Raw genomic sequence first — 20949 nt, 5'->3', positions numbered from 1 at the left:
AAATTATTATTACCAATGACTAGCTTAGTTCTCAAGTTTCAATCTTGTCTATTGAATAGTTAACTCCCTATCTAGTTAAATTGTATCTTTTTATTTTGGTTGTAATATCTTCCATTATGCTCTATATTTGCTTGCTCAGATAATACTTTTCCTTAAAGCGAAAATGTAATCAACATTATCCATAATTTCTCCACAGATTATAAACAAAATTGTAAATAGTTGACATTGCTTCAGAATATATAACTTTAGTTAATCGCATTACATCCAAAAATAAAGGAATAATAAATCTTGGTAGTTTAGAATGCTGTCATGTTCTAATGACTTTTAATTGCTTAAAAGTTAATTTGTTAATTTGTATTCGAATTGTTCTCAATTCTCATTGAGAGTACTCATTTATCTTAAAATACTATTTTGAGATTTGAGAGAAAATGAAAATTGATAGAGAATTTAGTTGCTTTTTGCACAATGACATATGTATCTCAATTCCCTTTCCCATTTAACCACAATTTAATTGCCATTATTTATTTAAATTCTTTCTAATTTAATTTGATTTTGTTAAACATTGTTTTTTTCCGTCGCGATATTAAAAAATAAAAGAAAATTATTGAAAAGTTCACACAATTTATTTAATAAAACCGATAACTTTAACTCGAGTTTAACATTAAATCTAGTAACTAAATGGTTTCTAGATATAAAACGAGTAGATTGTAGAGCACAATGGCATATTATATTTATCTCGTCCATTTGAAAAATTGGGAATCTTTTGCAACAGTGAGACACAAGTCACAATTCACAATTCGCAATCAGAAGATGTCAGAGCCAATCTGATGGGCATGACAGAGAATGCAATCAAAAACAGAAATGTAGCTGCGGTCACTTCACTTGGCATTGACTTTGATTTTCGATTGGTAAAGTGTTGCTTGTACAATAATAATAATAATAATGATAGTAATAATAATAATCATAATAATTGCATCTCTCGGTTAGAATGGCAGTTGTGGTGGGACACGGAAAATGGCCAAGGACAATGTAAATATGTGTAATTACATTGTATACATACATACATAGAAGAGAAGAGATGACTATTTGAATGGATGGATGGCACTTACCTGCATAGAATAAAGGCAGCAGATTGAAGATGATAACAAGCGGAAATATAGAGCGTGCAAACTTTTGCATATCCATAAAAATGTTGCTGGCGGCAGTGGAGGTGGCAACGGCAGCAACATTGCTTCGTTGTTGTTTCGTGTTGTTGTTGTTGTTGTGGTTGTTGTTTTTTGTTTGGTTGTTAGTTGTTGCCAAGTTTGGTTTGACTTTGAAAGGTAAATGTGCGTGTAGGCTGTGGACAGCTTGTTTGATAATCCCTGTAGATGCAGCCACATCACAAACATCAGCAACAACTGCAGCACCATCATTGGAAATGCATTGCTGCTGAGCGCCATTGTCATTATTATTGCAGTTGTTATTCTTGTCGTTGTTGTTGTTGTTGTTATTAGCACCGAAAGGATATTGCTGTCCTTGCTTGCTATCTGAGGACAGCATACTGGGAATATGGCTTGCAGCGATCTTATGTATTGTCCAGGGCCATTTTGATGCACATTTTTTACTTTTGCTCCTTTGTACATCATCTGTTGCTGTTGTTGGTGCTGGTGCTGATGCTGGTCTTGATGTTGCTGTTCGTGTTGCTGTTGTTGCTTTGAGTGTTGCCGGCCATGATGTTGTTGTTGTTGCTGCTGCTGCTGCTGCTGATGATGGTTCCAATTTGCTTTGTGTTGTTGGATGGCACAGAAACGTTTCGTTTTCAAATTGCTTCCGTTTGCTGTGGCAGTTGTTTGTGTGCTGTTGTTGTTGTTGTAAGAGTTGGCGTGTTGTTGGAAAAGAAGATTTGTTTGTTGTTGTTGTTGTTGTTGGTGGTGGTGTGTTATAGAAATGTCGTATCTGTGCTGAGGCCATGTTGTGCCCTAAAACGAGAGTAAGAAAAAGTAAATACAGATTCACAGTATGCCACAAATAAAATAAACTGAAAATGGTCCAAGGACAAAGGTCAATAGAAGGAAAGATGTCAACGCACCAACTGAATGACCAACTAAATTTACAGATACATTGATAATCCAATCGCTTTGATTATCGATTCGATTCGGTTTAAAGGATTACACAGCAGCGTCGCATTTTCATGCATGGTCCTTTTTAATCAATTTTCAGTTACTGCAATTCTAGTGCTGCTGCCGCTGCCGCCGGGCAAATCCTTTTTATTTTGCTTTTGTGTAAACTTCTTTGGCCCAAATAAGGGTCACATTCGAAATCCTTTTTTTTTACACTTTTCTTTCATTTATTTGCATTTCAACTGAATCAAGTTCATTGTGGTCTATGGCCAACAAACTTTTAGCTTGCCACATTTAAGTGGCTGACATATTTGCCATGCAATACAAAATCAAATTGATTTCTAATCATGACATTAATAGATAACGTATACGCCATGTAGATAAGGGAACATTTGCATTATTTTGATTATCAATTAACTTCTTTGTTGACTTTGTCATCATAGTTTCGGGCTCTCTCTTTCTCTCAAAAGCTGTTATCCTTAAAAAGCTTTACATCAAGTTTTTCTACTAAAAATTTGTCTCTTCTTTGTGTAAACTTACAAAAAGCTGCAAATCTTTTTTGCTTACAACCCAAAAGCTTTTTCCTGTAATGCAACTGTTAAGTCTAAGCTTTTAGGTCTCTATGTTAACAAAGGCTAAGAGACTTTACAATAACAATTACATTGAATTTCAAAATCCCTTTGCCATCAGTTTAAAATTCAAACACAAAGTCCAAATTGAAAAATTGGATTATTTATGCTATCAAGGACCTTTTTAGGATTTAGGAGAGATCGCCACTTGTATGCGCAATTAGAAATGTTGGTTGATAAAGTGTAAATTGCAACAGTGGCATAGAAAAAGCCACAACACAACGCCCACACGTAGCACGAGGCCATAAAGTGCTTGTAATCAACGTAAAACTGCGTCGCACGCACATGGACATGGACATGGACACGGACACGGACATGGAGAGATAGTATATGTCATGTCCTTCTGTCCAGTGTCCAGAGAAAATGGTCTCTAGCCACTGGCTCTTTGAATCGTTGGCTTTTCCCATTTCTTGTTTTTTTTTTGTCTGCAATACTGCACAAATGCCATCAGGATGTATGCGTAACTAGGTGAATGTCGTCTGTGGTTAAAAGGAGGAGGAGCAGAGACTCTCTGTTACATTTCAACTGTGCCCATTAATTCTGGCCAGCTGGTAAAAAGGAAGTGTGCCACCTGTGAATGTGTATGTGTGTGTGTGTTTGTCCTACTGAATAATTAAGCTCAAATGCTGGCAGGCAACTAAGAAACTCGCCATTGCCATCCACTCAGCATCCAGCATTCAGCACTCATGCTTCGCTTTTGATGCTGGCCACATAATTGGAAAATATTTGCTGCACTCGCGTTCTCTCATACAAATGTTAATTGCAAGCAACAAAAGGACAAAAACCAAAAACCCAAAAGGAGAAAAAATAAAACAAAATAAAAGGATGAAATGCAATTTGGTTTTTTTCATTTAAATTGTTTACTTTGTCTGTTGATGTTTGTGTTTGACCTACACACACACACACACACACACTAACATTTTGTTGCTGTTGACCTATTTGTTTATTATCTGCCGGTTGGGCCCTTTTGCACATTGCAATTAGTTTGGACACATGAACATCAATTTTGTTGTAATTGCTGGCCAGCTAATTACAACGTTGGTCAGCATTTTAATGAATTTGTGTCGGCTTAGTTGGCAGATTGCTGAACCAACTTTTCATCTTGGCATTAAAGAAGGGACTAACTGAACGAGCCACTTCAAAGCAAGCGCGCAAGTGCACTAGATGATAAAAGCAATACAACATAAACAAGCCAAAGGATTGCGCCAACCAAAAGGCAAGTTGGTCTTTCCTATACCCTTTGAAACTCTATATGAAACATAATTTACTTATGATAGAGATCAAAAGTTATTCTTAAATTCATAACTGAAAAATTCATTTCAGTTCTTCAGTTAGTAGTATTATTACGGTGAGGAATTCGCAAGGAATTGAGGAATGCCGATTTCATTTCACAATTACTTGCTCACTTTTAAGAATAAGTTAAAACATAGGTCTCGTTTTGCTATTGTTGGAGGAGAACTCCTGAATTTACATTCATTAACTTAATTATTCTGAAATATTATCCATTGGGTTAAATAGCTAAACTATCGATATATCGCAAGCTCAAAGAGAGTTTAATCTAGCATCACTGTTGGCTCTCTTCTTGCGTTTCCCTTTACATTTTACTTTGTATTACTCTCTCTCGTAGCATATAAGAATTGAAGAATTTACTGTACCATGAGAACTCGAATGCGACGGACGCAAAAATAAATGGAGAACTACTAACGTCGTCTAATCTAATTGTGGCAAGGGAAGTTTTGATTCATCGAATCCAACGAGTTCGAGAAATTGGCCAACATCTATTAATATAGTATTTTATTCATTACAGAATGCAGATACAAATTTAAACCTTTGCAAAGATATCAAAATGAAAATTTGTATCAAATTTTTTGAACAAATTGTTAATCTACAAATGACGGGAATGAAATATCTTTGGTTATTCTTATTACAGATCATATTATAAAAGAGATTAACTCTTCTCCAGTTCCTTCGCCAGAATCACTTACTAAACAAATGATGATCCTATCAAACTGGTGGAATATTATTTGAGTAAGAATAGTTAAACGATCTACATACATTTTTTTGAGACCAACTAGCAAATTTAATCTCGTTATCGGATATTGCAGTCAGGTTACTATAGTGGTAAGGCCCTGGATTTCTCTATATAAAGCCATGTATATAGGTCGGTGAGAGCACAGCAAATGGTTGTGCTGAAACAAATGGCGGATGATGCAGTGCAAAGAGCTGCAACGAAGTGCATCAGCAGCAGCAGCATCAAAGGGCAACAACAAAATTGCTGTCCACACTTCAACGCCAACGAGTTGGCCGCATAAATTTCTGCTTTCCCGGAAAAAGGGAGGAATATTGCGAAACAACATCAGTTGGCAGTAGCGCAGAAGTCGAATCAGTTGCTGCTTGGCATCCTCTTTAAAGTCTTTAAAAGTTACTTTTCTACAGGATCCTCCTTAAAGGCAATCTAGTTGAAGCCTATACTTTTTTCGTTGTAAAACTAATTTTGATGGGTTTTATCCTAGACTAAATTCATTATGTTAGATATAGACCAAATAATATATTTTTGGAAGAAATCATTAAAGCACTTTACAGATTTTTCTCAATGTACCTACACAACAAAAATAAAAGAAAAATTGACTATGTAAATTTGTCGATTGCAGCTATCAACTAAGCTAAAAAGCTTCGATTAAATTATTATTATATGTATATTTGCTGGGGTTTGTAGATAGAATAACACACAAACTGCATACATCTATTCGAGTGCTTTGTTTGCCATAAATTTTGTGCACACGCATTGAAAAATTTTGCACATTTTTTCATATTTTGCCTTTTGGCCATTTTGCTGCAAAAATGTAGCAAGTAAGATGCCAAGAAGGGATGAGATGGAGGTTGAGAATTGCGTGAATGCATGCATGACAAACTGACTGACTGCCAGTTGGTTCTGGTGGGTTCTGTGTGGGAATATGGCAGAGAGTGAGAGAGGGAGAGAGAATGTGGGAGGACAGAGGATATGTGAGGATGCCATAGAACTTCATTATGATTGTCATCATCATCATTTTCAGTAGCAGCAGCCGCACTGCAAATTAGCAACGACGCAGAATTTGTTGTCTGCAGTAACTTGTTGTTGTTGTTGTTGTTGTTGCTCTAACTGCAACTGCAACCGCCATGACAAATGGTAATTTAAATTGGGCTTTTGTTACCATGTCTACATGGCTATGTGTGTGTGTGTGTGTGTGTGTGTGTGTGGGTGTGTCACTGAGTGGGAGCTGTGCTCATTATGTTTCAAAATAATTTGTAGTTTTTAATTAGAAAACTTAACATTGCTCCCTACCACAAAGGCCATTACTCATTTTTCCTACTCTATTATGCAATCTACAGTTGAGAAATTTCAAATGCTTACTTAAAGAGACTCAGTTCATATAAATTTTTGTCAGATGAGTTAACTATCTAATCCGTATACTCTTGGTCTTATTAGATCTAAATTTTATACAGTTTAAGCAATTTTGCAGATAAACTTACTTACTTAAACAATTTAGAATTATAAGAATACTTTTTTAAAGCAGGTATTGCCATTCGTGTGTGTCATTTTTTGTAGTTCTAAGAGAATTTCCTTAGAATTCTTTACAGTGACGGGAACTTTTCATTATTTTAGGGTTAAGATATTGCTTTTAACTAGAAATAACACGTTAAAGTCAGGAATGTATGGTAAAATATCAAAGAAGCTAACTTCGGCTATGCCGAAGTTTATATACCCTTGCAGTATACTTGGCAATAATATTTTTCCTTTTTGAAATTTCTTTCCCTGCAACTCAATTCATCAATACACAAACAAAATATTATTTCTCTTTTTACCACAAGTTTTTCTTCTTCCATCATTTTCTAAGCAAAGCACGGCACGCATACACATACAGTTCATGTAGCGTTGCGTCTGTGTGTGTATGCGTGTGCTCTGTTGATTTGATGATGGCAGTAGTAGGCAGCAAGCAGCGCTGCCGGCAGCGTTTGAACCGATTTATATTGACTGTAACTTGTGTTCTATTTATCGGATCAGATTCAAATTTTGGGATCTGAGATTTTATATCTATTACTATCATATTGGTAAATTTCATGGGGATACTCCAATTTTTGCAAAAATGTTTCTTCTAGAGCTATATGATATAGTGGTCCGATCCCAAAGATTTTCATACTTTATCTCACCCGGGTAAAAAAAAGCTCCCAAAAAAAATTTCATCCCGATAGCTCTTAAGATGGCTGAGTAAAACGCGTACGCACCGACGGACAGACGGTCAGACGGACAGACGGACAGACGGACATGGCTATATCGACTTAGCTTCTCATGCTGATCAAGAATATATATACTTTATGGGGTCGGAAACGTCTCCTTCTGTGCGTTACAAACATCTGACCAATTTTATAATACCCTCTGCAAGGGTATAAAAATAAATAAATACCTTTCAGTCAAGAATTTCCTGAAACAAATTAAGATTGGAATATATCTGACTCTATTCAACATACAAGAAATCGGTATATTTAATCGATTTATATGCTAAGAAGCTTTTGAGAAATCGCCCTTTTAGAGATAGTTTTCTATTATACAATTACTATTGAATAACTAACACCTTAAAGTATATTAATTTTTATAAAGTGACTTACACAAGCGGAATAACTCCTTTAGGGGATTTTAATAAATATTCATGCAGTGATGTTATATAAATGTTTGAGATCTAGAAGACAAATTTAGTTCAGCAATTTGACCACAAGGAAAACATGGTGAGGCAAATCATTGCAAAACAATATTTCAATAACAAATTTGTGGCCAAAAAAAAAAACAACCTCTCAAATGTAACAACCTTCTTTTTATGAATTACCATCTTAGAACCTTGGATATTATCTTAGATATATGTATGTACATATATAGATGTTGATATGGCAATTCTGTGCTGTGTCTGTCAGCTGTACATGTGGCAACCCTAGTTAAGCTTATGTTGAATAAAATAGAGCTCACTCTCATCTAAGCAACCAAATGTTGTAGTTCTACACTTTTCACAAACCAACAATAGCTTTTACTTACCATATCGTCTGCATTTAGAGCGTTAGGGTACAACACGTCCTAATCACGGAATTTCTTGAGTTTCTGAAATGACAAATAAATTCAAAATAGGTTAAGTAAAAGCCAGGAATTTGACAAGATGTCAGTAGGAGGTGGATGGGAAAAGGGGGAGAGTTGGACAAAAGTTTATTATAGTTTTACCACTTCCTTCACCTGCACATTCGAAAACTACAAGTAGAAGTTGCTTAGCCCAACCGTTGCAATTTCAATGCGATGAAAGTTTCTCTTCTTTTCAGTTTGAGACACAACTTGTAGGGCGTGTCAAACGAAGGAGACAATGAGAGAGAGAGAAAAGTGCTACAGACAAATACAAACAGAAATTGTGATATAAAGATAATTGGCACGACAAGGAAAAGTAGCTGCCAAATAGATAAAAATGCCAAAGACACGTGCGAAAGGGGAAGCCGACAAGCGAAGCCGCAAACAAATTGTAAAAATGTTGAGCAGGACACGAAAAGTGTGTGGCCCATGAGGTGGGGGGAAGGAGGGGAATGGAGAATGGTTGAAGGAACGCATTGGCAGCGCCTTGAGCCGAGTCCCAGAGCAATTTATCATCTCTATGTTTAAAATTTATTACATTTATTTTATGTTGTTTTCCCTTTTTTTTTTTTTCTTCCTTTTGGTCTTCTTTTGCTCTAGTCCCGCGTTCGGCGTTGTTTACTTTTTTTAACTGTTTCTTGTCCTTTTTTTTTGGATTTTTGGCTGCGTGTCTGAGGCGGCTCTAACAATTCCCTGGCAACACTTTAAGAGCCAACTCGAGTGAATAAAAAAAGAAGATGGTGGCACAGAGTGACGGCAGTAAAGAGTTCTTCGCTGTAGTTGTCAGTTGAGTTATAGCTGACGCTCGGGCTTGGCTCTTGTAATTGAATTTATCGCTGTAGCAATATTCATCAACGTCAGCTCCAGTGGGTGCCAGTTCCTGCCGCAATTCTTCCTTCCTCCTTCTCAACGCCGTCTGCACCTTGGACTATTTCTAGGCTAGCTGGCCTGCCAACCGAACACTTTATAAATGTTGAGCGATCAAATTCAAGTGTCAGAGATTATGTCCTTTGGCTGCAATTGCGCATACGCAACGTATCCATGTACAGACATGGTCATACACAAAACAAAGGAAAATAAAGAAATACTACATACAGATGAAATTGAAATTCTCTTGCCCATAAAGTCAGCTCAATTCAATGGCCTGGCAATGGCTCTACACAGAACCACCCACCACCACCTACAGTAACATTGCCAAATTGCTTTCGATATCAATTTCCTGGCACAGCTTTTGTTTTTGTTGGCAGCTTTGGCCGCAGCTGCAACAAAATCCGATTAGAATGCCACACTCTCTAACCCACGCCTGTTACCCTCAGAGGGTCTCTTGCTCTCTCTCTCTCACTCTCTCCGTCTCTCTCTATGTGTTTCAGAAATAGAAATTGTTTACAATTGTTGCTGTTGTTGGCTTACAAACAGCATCCCAAAAATCCAATGCAATGCCAAATTCAATAGAGCGCAGAAACGAACTAGAACCCCAGACCAATTGGGCAGGAGCAGACGAGGACAACAACTAGAGCAAAAGGATTTTGGCTGGAAATGGACCCTTTCTCGATTTGCCGATAAAGTTGGCAGCATATAAAATATGCATATGCTGCAGTGGCCAAACACGGCTCTCCATTCGAACGACTAATCCTAATGAAGCCAAGTCACGGAATTGATTTCAATATCACTTTGCATTTCCTATAAAATTAATGTGAAACAATTAATTAAGTCCATTTTTTTCTGCATTTTTTAGTGATTTGCCAAAATCGACTTGTCAAATTAAACAAACTAGCGTGAAATGTTTATGCCATAATTATCCTTCTGTCATGGCAGATTAATACAGATTTATTAACAATAGAACAGCAAAATGTTTAATGTTTTTATACAAATTGGTTTGGTTATTCGTTGATTTATTGGCTAAACTGCAATTAATTAATATGTTTGCCATATACAAAAAGTGTTGAAATAAAAATATCTATAAAAAGCCATGGGCAAATACGTCATTCGGCTATATGTTGAGAGTTAGCCATGATTAATTGAATTAAATTGAAAATATATACAGTGGCGGCAAAAAATTTGAGTAAATTTTTTTTTGAATTTAAATTCTGATTTCATTCGATTCTTACTTAATGTTGGTGAAAAGTTTTGATATGTTAATTTATAACGTTCAATTGGCTATTGTATTGAGATGATGTTCTGTAAATTTCGTGGGCATATCTCTAATGGGTTTTTTTAAAATGGGTTTTGATAAAAAGCCCCCAAATTCCGAACCGGGCAAAAAAAAACACACATTTTCAAAATTTGTAACATTGATCATACACCTTTGCACTCAAAGAACAAGTTTTAGATCTACTAAAACTAAGATAAACTGCATACCACAAATTTTCAATTTGGCCCCAGGGTCCATTTTGGACCCAATTGAAAAATTCAATTTTGTATGTATTTTTTTGGTCTCTCTGCTTGAAGTTACTTTACCCCACTAACTCACACTAAAGTATAACTACACTTGAACTCTGAAAGATAGTGAATTTCCAGTCGAATGAGATATTGTTCATCAAAATCGGATTAAAAATAGATAGACTAGATAGATAGATATTTTTAAGTCGAGGAAATTGGTCATTCTTTTAAGAAACTGCGATGGATCTGCTTGTTTCAAAGTAGAAGTTGCAGTCCCTATGAAATATTGTTAACAAAAGGAAGTTTTTCTTTCAATGAACTTCATTCCTATGGCGAAACAAATGGACTCTCTCAATCTATGTAACCAGTAAAAGATCCCTAAGATTAGCAATCTTGACAAATCTTAAGCTCAATACAGATTTTTAATTTGTTTAATTTGTAAAACTATTAAATTCGTTAAGCTTTTTTTAAAGGAAACAAAAACTGAATTAAAAGACCGAAACAATAAACCAAAATGTATAAAGTGGCTCTGTACTTTAAGGTTTATTGAGGCAAAGCAATATTTAAAAATTTTGTATACCAAAAAGCATTCTGAATGTTATTGTTTCATTAAATTCCATAATATATTCAAACACAATAGAATTTATAAATTGTCGACAATATTTGTTGATTCTAATGCAAATAATTTAGATTCACTTAAATGCATAGAATTCACCGCATGAGTTAACCAAAACCAATTATTGGCTAAAATTAAATAATTACAATTTGAATGCATTGAAAACATTTCAATATGTTAATTGCTTGTTGAAATGAAAATTGGGAGTAGAAATTGTTGTTGGAATTGCAGCAACAAAGTGGCAATGTGGCCAGTGGTAAGTGGGTCGATGATGAATGCGACTTTAATCAGTGTCATTAGTTTTGGCAGCGCCATCAATTGGTGGACAAATCGATGACAATTTTTGTGCAGTTTGCCTGCCGGGCAGGCGGGCGCCCGTTGGGCAGCTGGACAGTTGACAGTGGCGTGTGACAGAAGAGATAACCAATGGAAAGTGAAGCCCTCGAAATGATATGTCCTTGACAGCCGGCATAATCCATCTGCATGACATGACACGGCATGATATGTCCTTTGTGTTCGGTTGTGCTTCTGGGAAAATTGAAAAATTCATCCATACATACGAACTCACGTATGTGACAATGACGATGTGTGTGTGGGTGGGCGGGTGTATAGCGAAGGCGAGGTGGCAGCAAACGTGATATATATTTATGGCTTTGGGCGCCTGTATGTATGCAACATAAATTATCAAAGTGCAAGTTGCAAATTGCTTGGCCTTCAGTTTCAGTTTCAGACTGCGGCACGAAATGTGCACATAATTTCAAATTTATTACGAATTTACGTGACATGCGTTATGAAAGATGGCAACACAGAGGCGAGTCTTAGATGTCGTACAGGAAATACATAAGTAAAGGATATTCATTCACAATAGTAATGAAAAATGCAAAACAAACATTGTCAGACACATGAAAATAATAACATTGAGCACATTAGATCAACAAAAGCTTTCGAAACAAATAGTTTTAAAACTCCTTGTCCAATATTTTCTCCATGTGTACTGGGTTATAAGATGCATCTTCTTGCTCAGGCTGTACGCTATCCATGGCACGTTAGGAGCGTGAGTTACATGCAAATAAGGTCACACTTGCATACTCTCCTATAGGATGGGCCCCGACTAAAGGCACCTCAGTCTTTTGGGTGGACCGGTGGCTATATGTCAACATCCGACCACGCCCATGATGCTTTTTCACGGTGCCTTGTTCTTGTTTGTACCTGCTTAGCCTTACCTCGTTTCGATTAAATGCATCATTTCCCCACATTTCAAATGCACTGTAGTTCCAAGAGCCCAAGAGGCAGGGCGAAAGAAGCCACAGGAACTCTGGTAACCACATTTGCCATGCTGCAACCTCTTAACAGCAGGCAGCTGCCCAACGGGTGGTGGTCGTTTAGTTTTTCGCTATCCCCCATACCCATACCCATACCCATACCCATACCCATCCCATCATCCATCCCCGAGCCCCAAAAGAATGTTGTGCATTTATGTTTGCCTTTGTGCCTCTGCAGCAGGGCTCGACAGTGTTCTGGATTCGCCTGGGCCTGGGTCCTGCCTGAGCTATGCTAACAATCTTGTACTTTATAGCCCGAGCTCGAGTTTAACCATAGTAGAGATGTTTTTGGTGTTGTTGTTGCTGTTGCTGTTGTCGTTGCCGTTGCCTTTGCTGTCATTGCCCATTTGCCGTTGTCCTCGGTAATGTTACACGGCTTTTTATCCACCTCGACAACTACAACACCAACTACAACAACAGTAACACAAAGCAGGTGAAGGATTCACATAAAAATTGTAAAACTGATTTTCTGCTGGCAGCAAACACACAATAGACCAGGACACGACATGACTTTGGCAATATTAAAAATCAAATTAAATTTCAGCTTAACAATATAGAGCTGTAAAAATGTCGCCTACAGTCCTTATACTCATATATAATATATAAAAAGCCGCAGACTAACCAGAAAGTGCATACAAGTTAAGCCATTCACTTAAAGCCAACTGCGAAATAGTTGCATTGACGTTCACAGTAAAATTTTGTACAAATTCTAAAAAAAACGTATCAAATTGATTGAATGTTTAAAACGATTATGTAAGTTGAATTGTGTTCTTCTAAAGTTGCCATTTTTTTCATATGTTTATGTATGTATGTATATATGTACATATGTATGTATTTGTAGCTATTTCTGCTGAGATAAATGATAAGAATCGTTCAAGTAAATGGAAGCATCTAGCACACTAAACACTAGACAGAACAAATAATTAAAGAACTCGAAGCTACAAAATAATATTAAAAATAAAGATAGAAAACTAATTTGTTTCCTTACCAATTTACCAAAGATTTCCAATAGCAAGTTCAGGTCGATCAGCTCCTTACTCCTTACTCAGTTACTCCTTTTGTAAAAGAGCTGAGAAATCCATCGATGGCTCAATCGATAGAATCGATAGAATTTACAAAGTGCGATAGATCGATTTACATTTTTCGATGGCGATGTATCGAACTTGATCAATCCTTAAAGTTAGTCAGAATCGGAAGAATGCGAACTTTCAAACCAATCTATTGTTTATTTCAACTTTGTTGCTTCAATAAAAAAGAATTTTTAATTGAATATCTCGAAGCAAACCAAATGCACAATAAATGTATCTCATAGCTGTAAAAGATTTTTTTACTTTTAAGGCATCTAGTTGCCATTATTACTAGAATGAAATATCTAAATAAAGTTTATTTTTGTTTTATAGCACAATAAGTGTATGACTATGAAGTTTCTATTTAATTTAATTTTGCCTAAAAAGTTAATTAAATGGATTTAAAAACATAATTAACGTTTAACAGTTTTGGCACCGAATAACCCTTTTAAATTCCTAAGGGACCATCGATACTATCGACTTTTTTTTTCTTCGCTGCAAGATCCATAGATGGGGAGACTATCGATGAATTCTCAGCTCTATTTTGTATACTAGGGAGAGCGTGAAGAAGCAGCGTTGCAGCGGGCAACCTCACACTCTCTCGCTCACGCTTTGACAGCAACTGTTGTAAGAAGAAGAAGCACTCACTCCAGACTCAGCAAAAAGAAGAATTCACTCTCTAACCCAAGTTCCCGCTTGTGCCGCTTCTTCGTCTTCACGCTAATGTGAGCTACTTAGTGGGAGGAAGTGTGCAGATGTTTCCCCCTATTTTTCTTATATTTTTTCCCTTCACACCATCTGGATTTCCTTTGAATGCGTAGTCGTTGCTGGGCAAAGGTGATCCCCGTTCTAATTTGTCATTGGGGTCAGTTTTATTTATGGAATAAGACATAATTATGGCGATAAAATAAGAATAAGTATTGATTATCTAATATGTACTATGGAAAACTGACTGTAATTGCGCAACTGTAGCTCTGATTTACTTTTCATTCCGTCATTTTACAAAACTTTGTACACAAATCAAATTTTGTACAAATTACAATCTTGGCTATTTCATATGAGGAAATTTATGTATGTATGTATGTGTAAAGATAATAGTCCTTTTGGGCATTCCTTAGCCAAACGATGAGTCCAAATAATAACAAAATAAATCAAATTAAGCATACGCAAAAAAATTAAGCATGACTCATAAGAAATTTACAATTTTTTTACAATTAATTTTTCTAAATAACTATGATATTCTTTTCACAATCAGTTGCCATGTGTTATCATATTGACGTCATACTGACCCTTGCCAATTTTAGAATATTAGTGGATTAATCAATCACTGCTTTATGTGTATTAAATTCCAAACCATTTAATACATTTTTGATGCAAATTCTTATATATTTAAATGAAGAAAATCCTTTCCCTAGTGCTTAAACATATTCAGCTTTCAGTCTGGTAAAATGATGCCAAACTTTCTATTCCCTGTGAAAATTCAATAAGCTTATGCCCACAAACTGCACACTATGCAAGTTCAGTTTAGTTTTCAGTTTGTTCTGTACAGTTTGCCACCAAAACCTTTTCCACCAATTATGCACAGAAGCCTTAAGGGCAGAAACCAAATCTGAATTGAGAGAATGACGTTGCCGAGATTACACAAGAAGAAACTTTCATAGTCGTTGATTTTTAATCATATCTTTGTCGGGACTAGAGGGTAAAGCGAAATTAGCACCAAGGCTGGCAGTAAATTGAAAGCAAATGAAATTCAATTGCAATGGGGTTGCCATGGTATCTCTTGCCACCAGGGCAATTAGGCAGCCATCAACATTTGCCAAGACCCTCCCCTCCCGTCCCCACTGTCTTTGACACCCCCATGCCCCTATACTCACATTTATGCTAGTTGCATCGCATGGTATTTGCTCTTCCAGTTGGGCCATGTTCTTGCCAACGCTACATTTTCAGTTAATTGCTTCAGTCACAGTATGGCAAAAAGAGGAAAGTCTTTTGTTCCAATTGTTGAAATCGTTGGCTGTCAAAAAAAAAAAGAAAAAAATAAAACAAAAGAAACAGTAGAGAAAATGAAAAGCGAAATGATATAAAGCATCTTAAATATGTTGTATTAGAAGATGGCAAACTGCAAATGCAAGCACAATTTCTCAAGTCTTTAATAAAGTGCTATATTTTGCAGAATACGTAAATAAATCTTAAACTAACTTACAAATATGTATTTATTTTAATACAATAAAGTTCTTCTGCACACAGAAGGCTTAGTTAATCTGATCACGAATGCAAAGTTCACCTAAAGATCTTGGCAAAGAAAAACAAATTGGGATAGAACTTTATGGAAATCTATTGGCAGTTAATAATGTATTATAATATTATAATCTTTTTGCCAGTTGCTTGCAATAGTTTTACAGTTGAAGTCTTAGTTAGAAGTCATATCTGAGTCAAATCACTTAACACAAAGTCCATATAGAATTTGTGGGTCAATCTAGTCTCTGATAGATTTTGAACCCCATTTCCTTAAGATGATCAACTGATTTTGGCCACTTTTTGGCACAGAACTATGCAATATGTTAGCAAATTTGTTTAACTAATGACCACATTAGTTCAAACAAATGATAAATGTTAGAAACTGTAGCAGTTTTTTTTGTCAGAACATCAATTGGCTTTTTTGATAGCCTTTATGGAATGCGACTCACGTATTCCCTGAGCTCATATTCTGTGTTCATAATTGGCCTCAGGACTATGCAAATTGCAAATGTGCAATACAAATGAATAGTTTGGCCACGAATGGCATTTAAATGAAACACGCATCAACGAAAGTTAATTGGAAATCCAGAGACAGAAACGAACGGATAGACAAACAAAGCTTGTATCAATCACAACTGAGCACACACAGCCAGACAGACACACTGGCACAGTGGCACACCGACACACCGACACGACACAAGGAGCAGATAGAGCTGAGATAATATAGTGGGAAGGAGCAGGATGTGTGTGGGGGTGGGGGGCGACTAAATTACAACCAATTTTTATTGCTGCGAAAACAAAAGGCGCACAGCCTATTATCACAAAATGGCGCACAAACACACACACACACACACACACAGTAGTAAAGTCGGCATGGGGCGTGGCACGAATATTTGTCTGTCTGTCTGACTGTTTGACTGTTTCACTGTCTGTCAAGCGCACGTTTTTCACAAAGCACACAATAAATGATAAAACATAAATTCGTACATGTATATGTATGCGTGTGCCTGTGTGCGCTTGTGTGAATGTGTGTGAATTGTAAACTTATGCCCCCCAAAGGCAAACGCATCTCCACAACTACTCACAATGTGACTAAGGCAGATCGAATTATAATGCCACCTTATCAGTAGCATTTAAATCAGAGCATAAACATCCACACACATTCTCACACACACACACACACACACAACCTCTCTCACATACACATATACAACATAAAAATTGCTATGCCGCTCCTGCTGATGCAGTAAAAGAAACCACTGAAGCGGCAGCTGGATAAAAGTTACATTGACATTGCCAAGCATCGGCACATCGAAAGAGCACTAAAAAGGGACCGACAGATAGAGAGCGAGAGCGAGATAGAGAGTAGCCAGAGATAGAGCGAGAGAAGGAGAGAGCACGCCTGCGCATCGTCAAAGTCCTAGCACATTAACATAGATACCAACTCTTCGACCGCCACTGCCGTCGCCCTTTTTGTATTTGCAACAACAAAACACACAACAAAACGCGAAAATGTTGCTTTTGTGTTTGTCATTTACTTTGCATTCGTTTCATTCTTTCTTTATTTCTGTCTTTCTTTCTGTCGTTTCGTGCTGGCTGGCTGGCTGGCTGGCTGGCTGCCGTTCCTACTCATTTGCCTGTTTACGCTTTGTCGCATATGTCGCTGCAAATGTATTTAATTGTAAAATAGCGCACAAATGTAGGCAACAAAAATTGTTCTTTTATTTCCTCTGTGTGTTTCGGTGTGTGTGTGTTTTTCTGTGTAATATGTGTGTATTGTATGTTATTTATGTATTTGTTTTGGCCCTAGTTTGTTTTCCTATTTGGGTGTTTGCTTTTTTTCTTTTTCTTTATTTTTTTTTTTTGTTCTACTTGTGATTTTTTTGTGGCTTTGTTTTATGTGCTGTCGCTTAATGACATAACAATTATCTTTTGGACGCATGCTTATGACACTCAAGGGTGCGCTTACCGCACAGCCTCCCTCCCAGCTATGAGTCAATTGAAATTGGATTCCATAGGTGATATTTGTGGTTTGGGTTAGTTCAACCGAAACTCTAAGCAATCATTTAGTTATCAATAATTAAAGTTTTCTGTTCAAATTTATTAACTACAAAGCATCGCCTAAACACTTTAATTGAATAGTTTCGCTAAGCATAATGCTTAGACATTTATTTATTTTCTTTATAATTTTTCCATAGAAATATTACAAAATCTTGTATGTATCGAAATCTAGATAGAAGATCTATCTATAAATATACTTATAACTGACTTCTACTCATGCTGTGATATTTTCTGAAATTACTCATACGAGATGTTGTCCATAAGACCCCTTTTAAGAATGTTAATTCTCTTTATACATATGTCGAACATTTTGTTTTTTTTATTCTATATTTTAGGTCTTTTCTATTTTTTCAACTAATTTTATACCTACACCTATCTTTCTGTATTTTGTAGCAGTGAATTTATATCAAATCAAAACACAAGTATGTAAATATTTCTCTATAAAAAACCTAATGAAAATATTTGGAATCCTGTTCATACATTTAAAAGCATAAGTAGTAAGTTTGTTTCGTAGTCACTTAACCCTTTGGGTTTTAACTGATAAATTTTGATATTGTGCTTTGTCCTTTATTTCATTTTGTTATGTCTCAATCATGTGTGTCTAACACTTCATGCAATAAACCATAAACAAGTATGTTGTTAGATTTGAAGATAACATTGCATATGTTGTTAAAATGACCAGTCAAATACCGACCTGGTTAGTTATGTATGTCTGTGTGTCTGTGTGTGCGTGTACATATTTCTTATTCTAGATAAACTCCCTAATTGATCATTTGTCCACTCTCACCTGGTCTGCTCTATTATTCGTGTTGCCCCTGAGTTGCCTGCTAAACGTTTTGCAAACAACTAGTTTTTTATTCATAAACAAGCAACAACAAAACGTAGCGCACTCTAAACGACCACTTAAGTGTGTTGCCTCAACAACAGCAGCAGCAGCAGGAGAAGCAGCAACAGCAACAGCAACAGCAACAACAACTACAACAAGACAAAGATGCAGGTCCAGTGCTGCACAAGTAGAGCGCATGAATGAATGAATGAATGAATGACAGAATCGCCACTGGCAAGAAAGACAGATAGACAGACAACATGTGTGGGCGTGGCCATTGTTGCCCCCATTGTTGATGCGGTGGCTGCTGCTGCTGCTGTCATTACTCGACATGCTTCTTCTTCTTTTGTTGTTGTTGTCGTTTTCATCTAAGTGCACACCAAGAGCGCTCCAAAAACGACAAAGTCCTTTGTGTATATGTATATATGTATCTGTGTGCGGTTGTGTGTGTGTGTGTGTGTGTGTGTGTGGGAGCTTTTGTTTTTGTTTTCTTCCTGCTGTGCCATTTGTGCATGATTATTTTTGCATGCGACTGTGTGAGCAAGTGGAAAACCTCGAATGGTTATAAATGGCCTCTCCATCCGCCCAGTTCCAGTTCCAGTCACTCCTCCTTATCCACCACCACTGAGATGTCATCATTGTTAGCAGCAGAGTCTGCTTATGACTAAGAGATGACTATGTGTCCGATTGTCTACTTCTACATATGACTATGTGTACATATAGAGTGAACGATTTAGTTTTTACATAGTTACATATGAAATTAAGTCTGTAATTGAAATGAATTGTTTCAGAGCTCACATAGTTATGCAGATAGATTTCACTTAATGAAACATTTTATCCTTCTCTCGCATCGATTTCCCCTTGTCCTTTGACAATCTAACTGAGTATATTTATGTATAATTGATTAACATTGTGAATTGAGTGCGTCTTCGTAATTGAATGAGCCATCTTATAACCTAAACTTAAATCTCTGATTGAGACAATAGCAGCAAAATCAAAGGACTTCTCTACCAGTCTGTTCAGAAATTTAACTAAAACAGGATTTTGTCCAAATTGGGTATTGTAATTCAGCTAATTAATTATGAAATATTTTCTATTATTATTCCAACTATAGAGGTTTGTAACTAAGTTAAGCTAAACTTACTAACCAACGATTTGGGTCAGTCGGTTAGCAATTGCATTAATTTTTTTGTATTGTTTTATAATTCTTGAACAAACTGAGCTTATTAAAAATGTATTCGGTTCATAATTAAATAATTAAACTATACCAACAACAAAAGTGAGAATATATTTTATGTATCAGTTATATATATTAATAACAAAGTTGTCGAATATGAAATTATTTGAGTCTTTAAGCAAACCAATTCATAACTACATAGGGACACACAAACTTGGCTACCAAACAAGTCCACCCAATCCTATAGATTCGAACATCAACGACAAGGATGCAATCAAATACAAGAAGGAAAATTTTTCTAAAATGATCTAGAAATGCATCAAATCACCATGTGACAGGCAATGTAAATCAATGTTCAATGTGAAATGTAACTAACTTTTGAAATTGTAAATACAATTATGAATAGGCAAAACATTAAACGGGGTAACGACATATCTCCGACGACATATCTCCGCCGTTAGAAAAACGACATATCTCCGCGCGGAGATATGTCGTTCTGAAACGACATAATTTCGCGCGGAGATATGTCGTTCTGAAACGACGCTATGTCGCTATGCCCATTAAACAGGATTTTATAAGCTAAAGGAGTTGTTTAGCTAAGTCTGTTGATGAAAGATTTTGGTTGTTTTCGAAATAATGGATTTACAGATATTCTGATCATAGATTTAAAAAAAAAATAAGTTCATAATTAGCTTTTGCGGCTTTTATATGTTTTAAACTTTACCTAGTTAGTTTGGACATGGAAATATCGTTTTAAATTTTAACTTGTTTCATATTACAAGAAGTAAAGTCAATATGGAAAACATTTCACTGTTTCAATTTGTTATAGTATTGCGTTTTAATATAGCCCTTTGAGATATTTAATTTGAGTTTTCTACTAGCGAAATAATTGGATGTAAGGCGACAATTATAAATATCAAGAGTAGGTAAACCAATCAAATTAGAATGATTGCCGATTTCAAATTTCATTCGTTCGATTATTCACCATTTTGGTTAATCAATTTAATATAAACAATTTAAATACTTTTACGATAGGACATTCTGGGCTTAAAAGGAGCGGAAATAAGATTCAATTTAAGATCCTATTTTAGTATGTACCATATAAATTGTGATTTTGCATTTTTATTTTAATTGAAGATTTCCGACTAAAGAATCAAATGGGAAAAGGTGTGGTCATCCTTTTGGCATTCTTATGTGTATGTGTGAGTGTGTGTGTGTGCCATTATCCTGCAAATAAAACTCATTTAGTTGTACAAATGAAACCTTCATTTTGAATTGGCCTTCGCAAACAACATTTAACGCCAATCAATTGACAGACGCACACTCGCACACACACACACACACACACAGTGAACAAATAACAACAATTTCGTATGTTTAAGGGAATGGAAG

General features: G+C 36.1%; 1 protein-coding gene across 5 annotated transcripts in view; it reads right to left on the bottom strand.

Moving 5' to 3' along the window:
- Positions 1-20949, bottom strand: part of LOC6649859 (tolloid-like protein 2) — a 56566-nt gene that overhangs the window by 32457 nt on the left and 3160 nt on the right. For all 5 annotated transcript variants that reach the window (XM_047009265.1, XM_023179673.2, XM_047009266.1 and 2 more), the window contains 3 exons: positions 15130-15269; positions 7794-7856; positions 1110-1961 (listed from right to left, as the gene is read on the bottom strand). In XM_047009265.1, the coding sequence (XP_046865221.1) occupies positions 1110-1953 (844 nt within the window). In that variant the 5' untranslated portion in view covers positions 1954-1961; positions 7794-7856; positions 15130-15269. The remainder of the gene's footprint in view (positions 1-1109; positions 1962-7793; positions 7857-15129; positions 15270-20949) is intronic.

This window comes from Drosophila willistoni, chromosome 3R, assembly GCF_018902025.1.
Source record: "Drosophila willistoni isolate 14030-0811.24 chromosome 3R, UCI_dwil_1.1, whole genome shotgun sequence".
In the NCBI taxonomy this organism is placed as follows: Eukaryota; Metazoa; Arthropoda; class Insecta; order Diptera; family Drosophilidae; genus Drosophila; species Drosophila willistoni.
The sequence above is the reverse complement of the archived record's forward strand: the minus strand, read 5'-3'. Positions and strand labels throughout refer to the sequence as shown.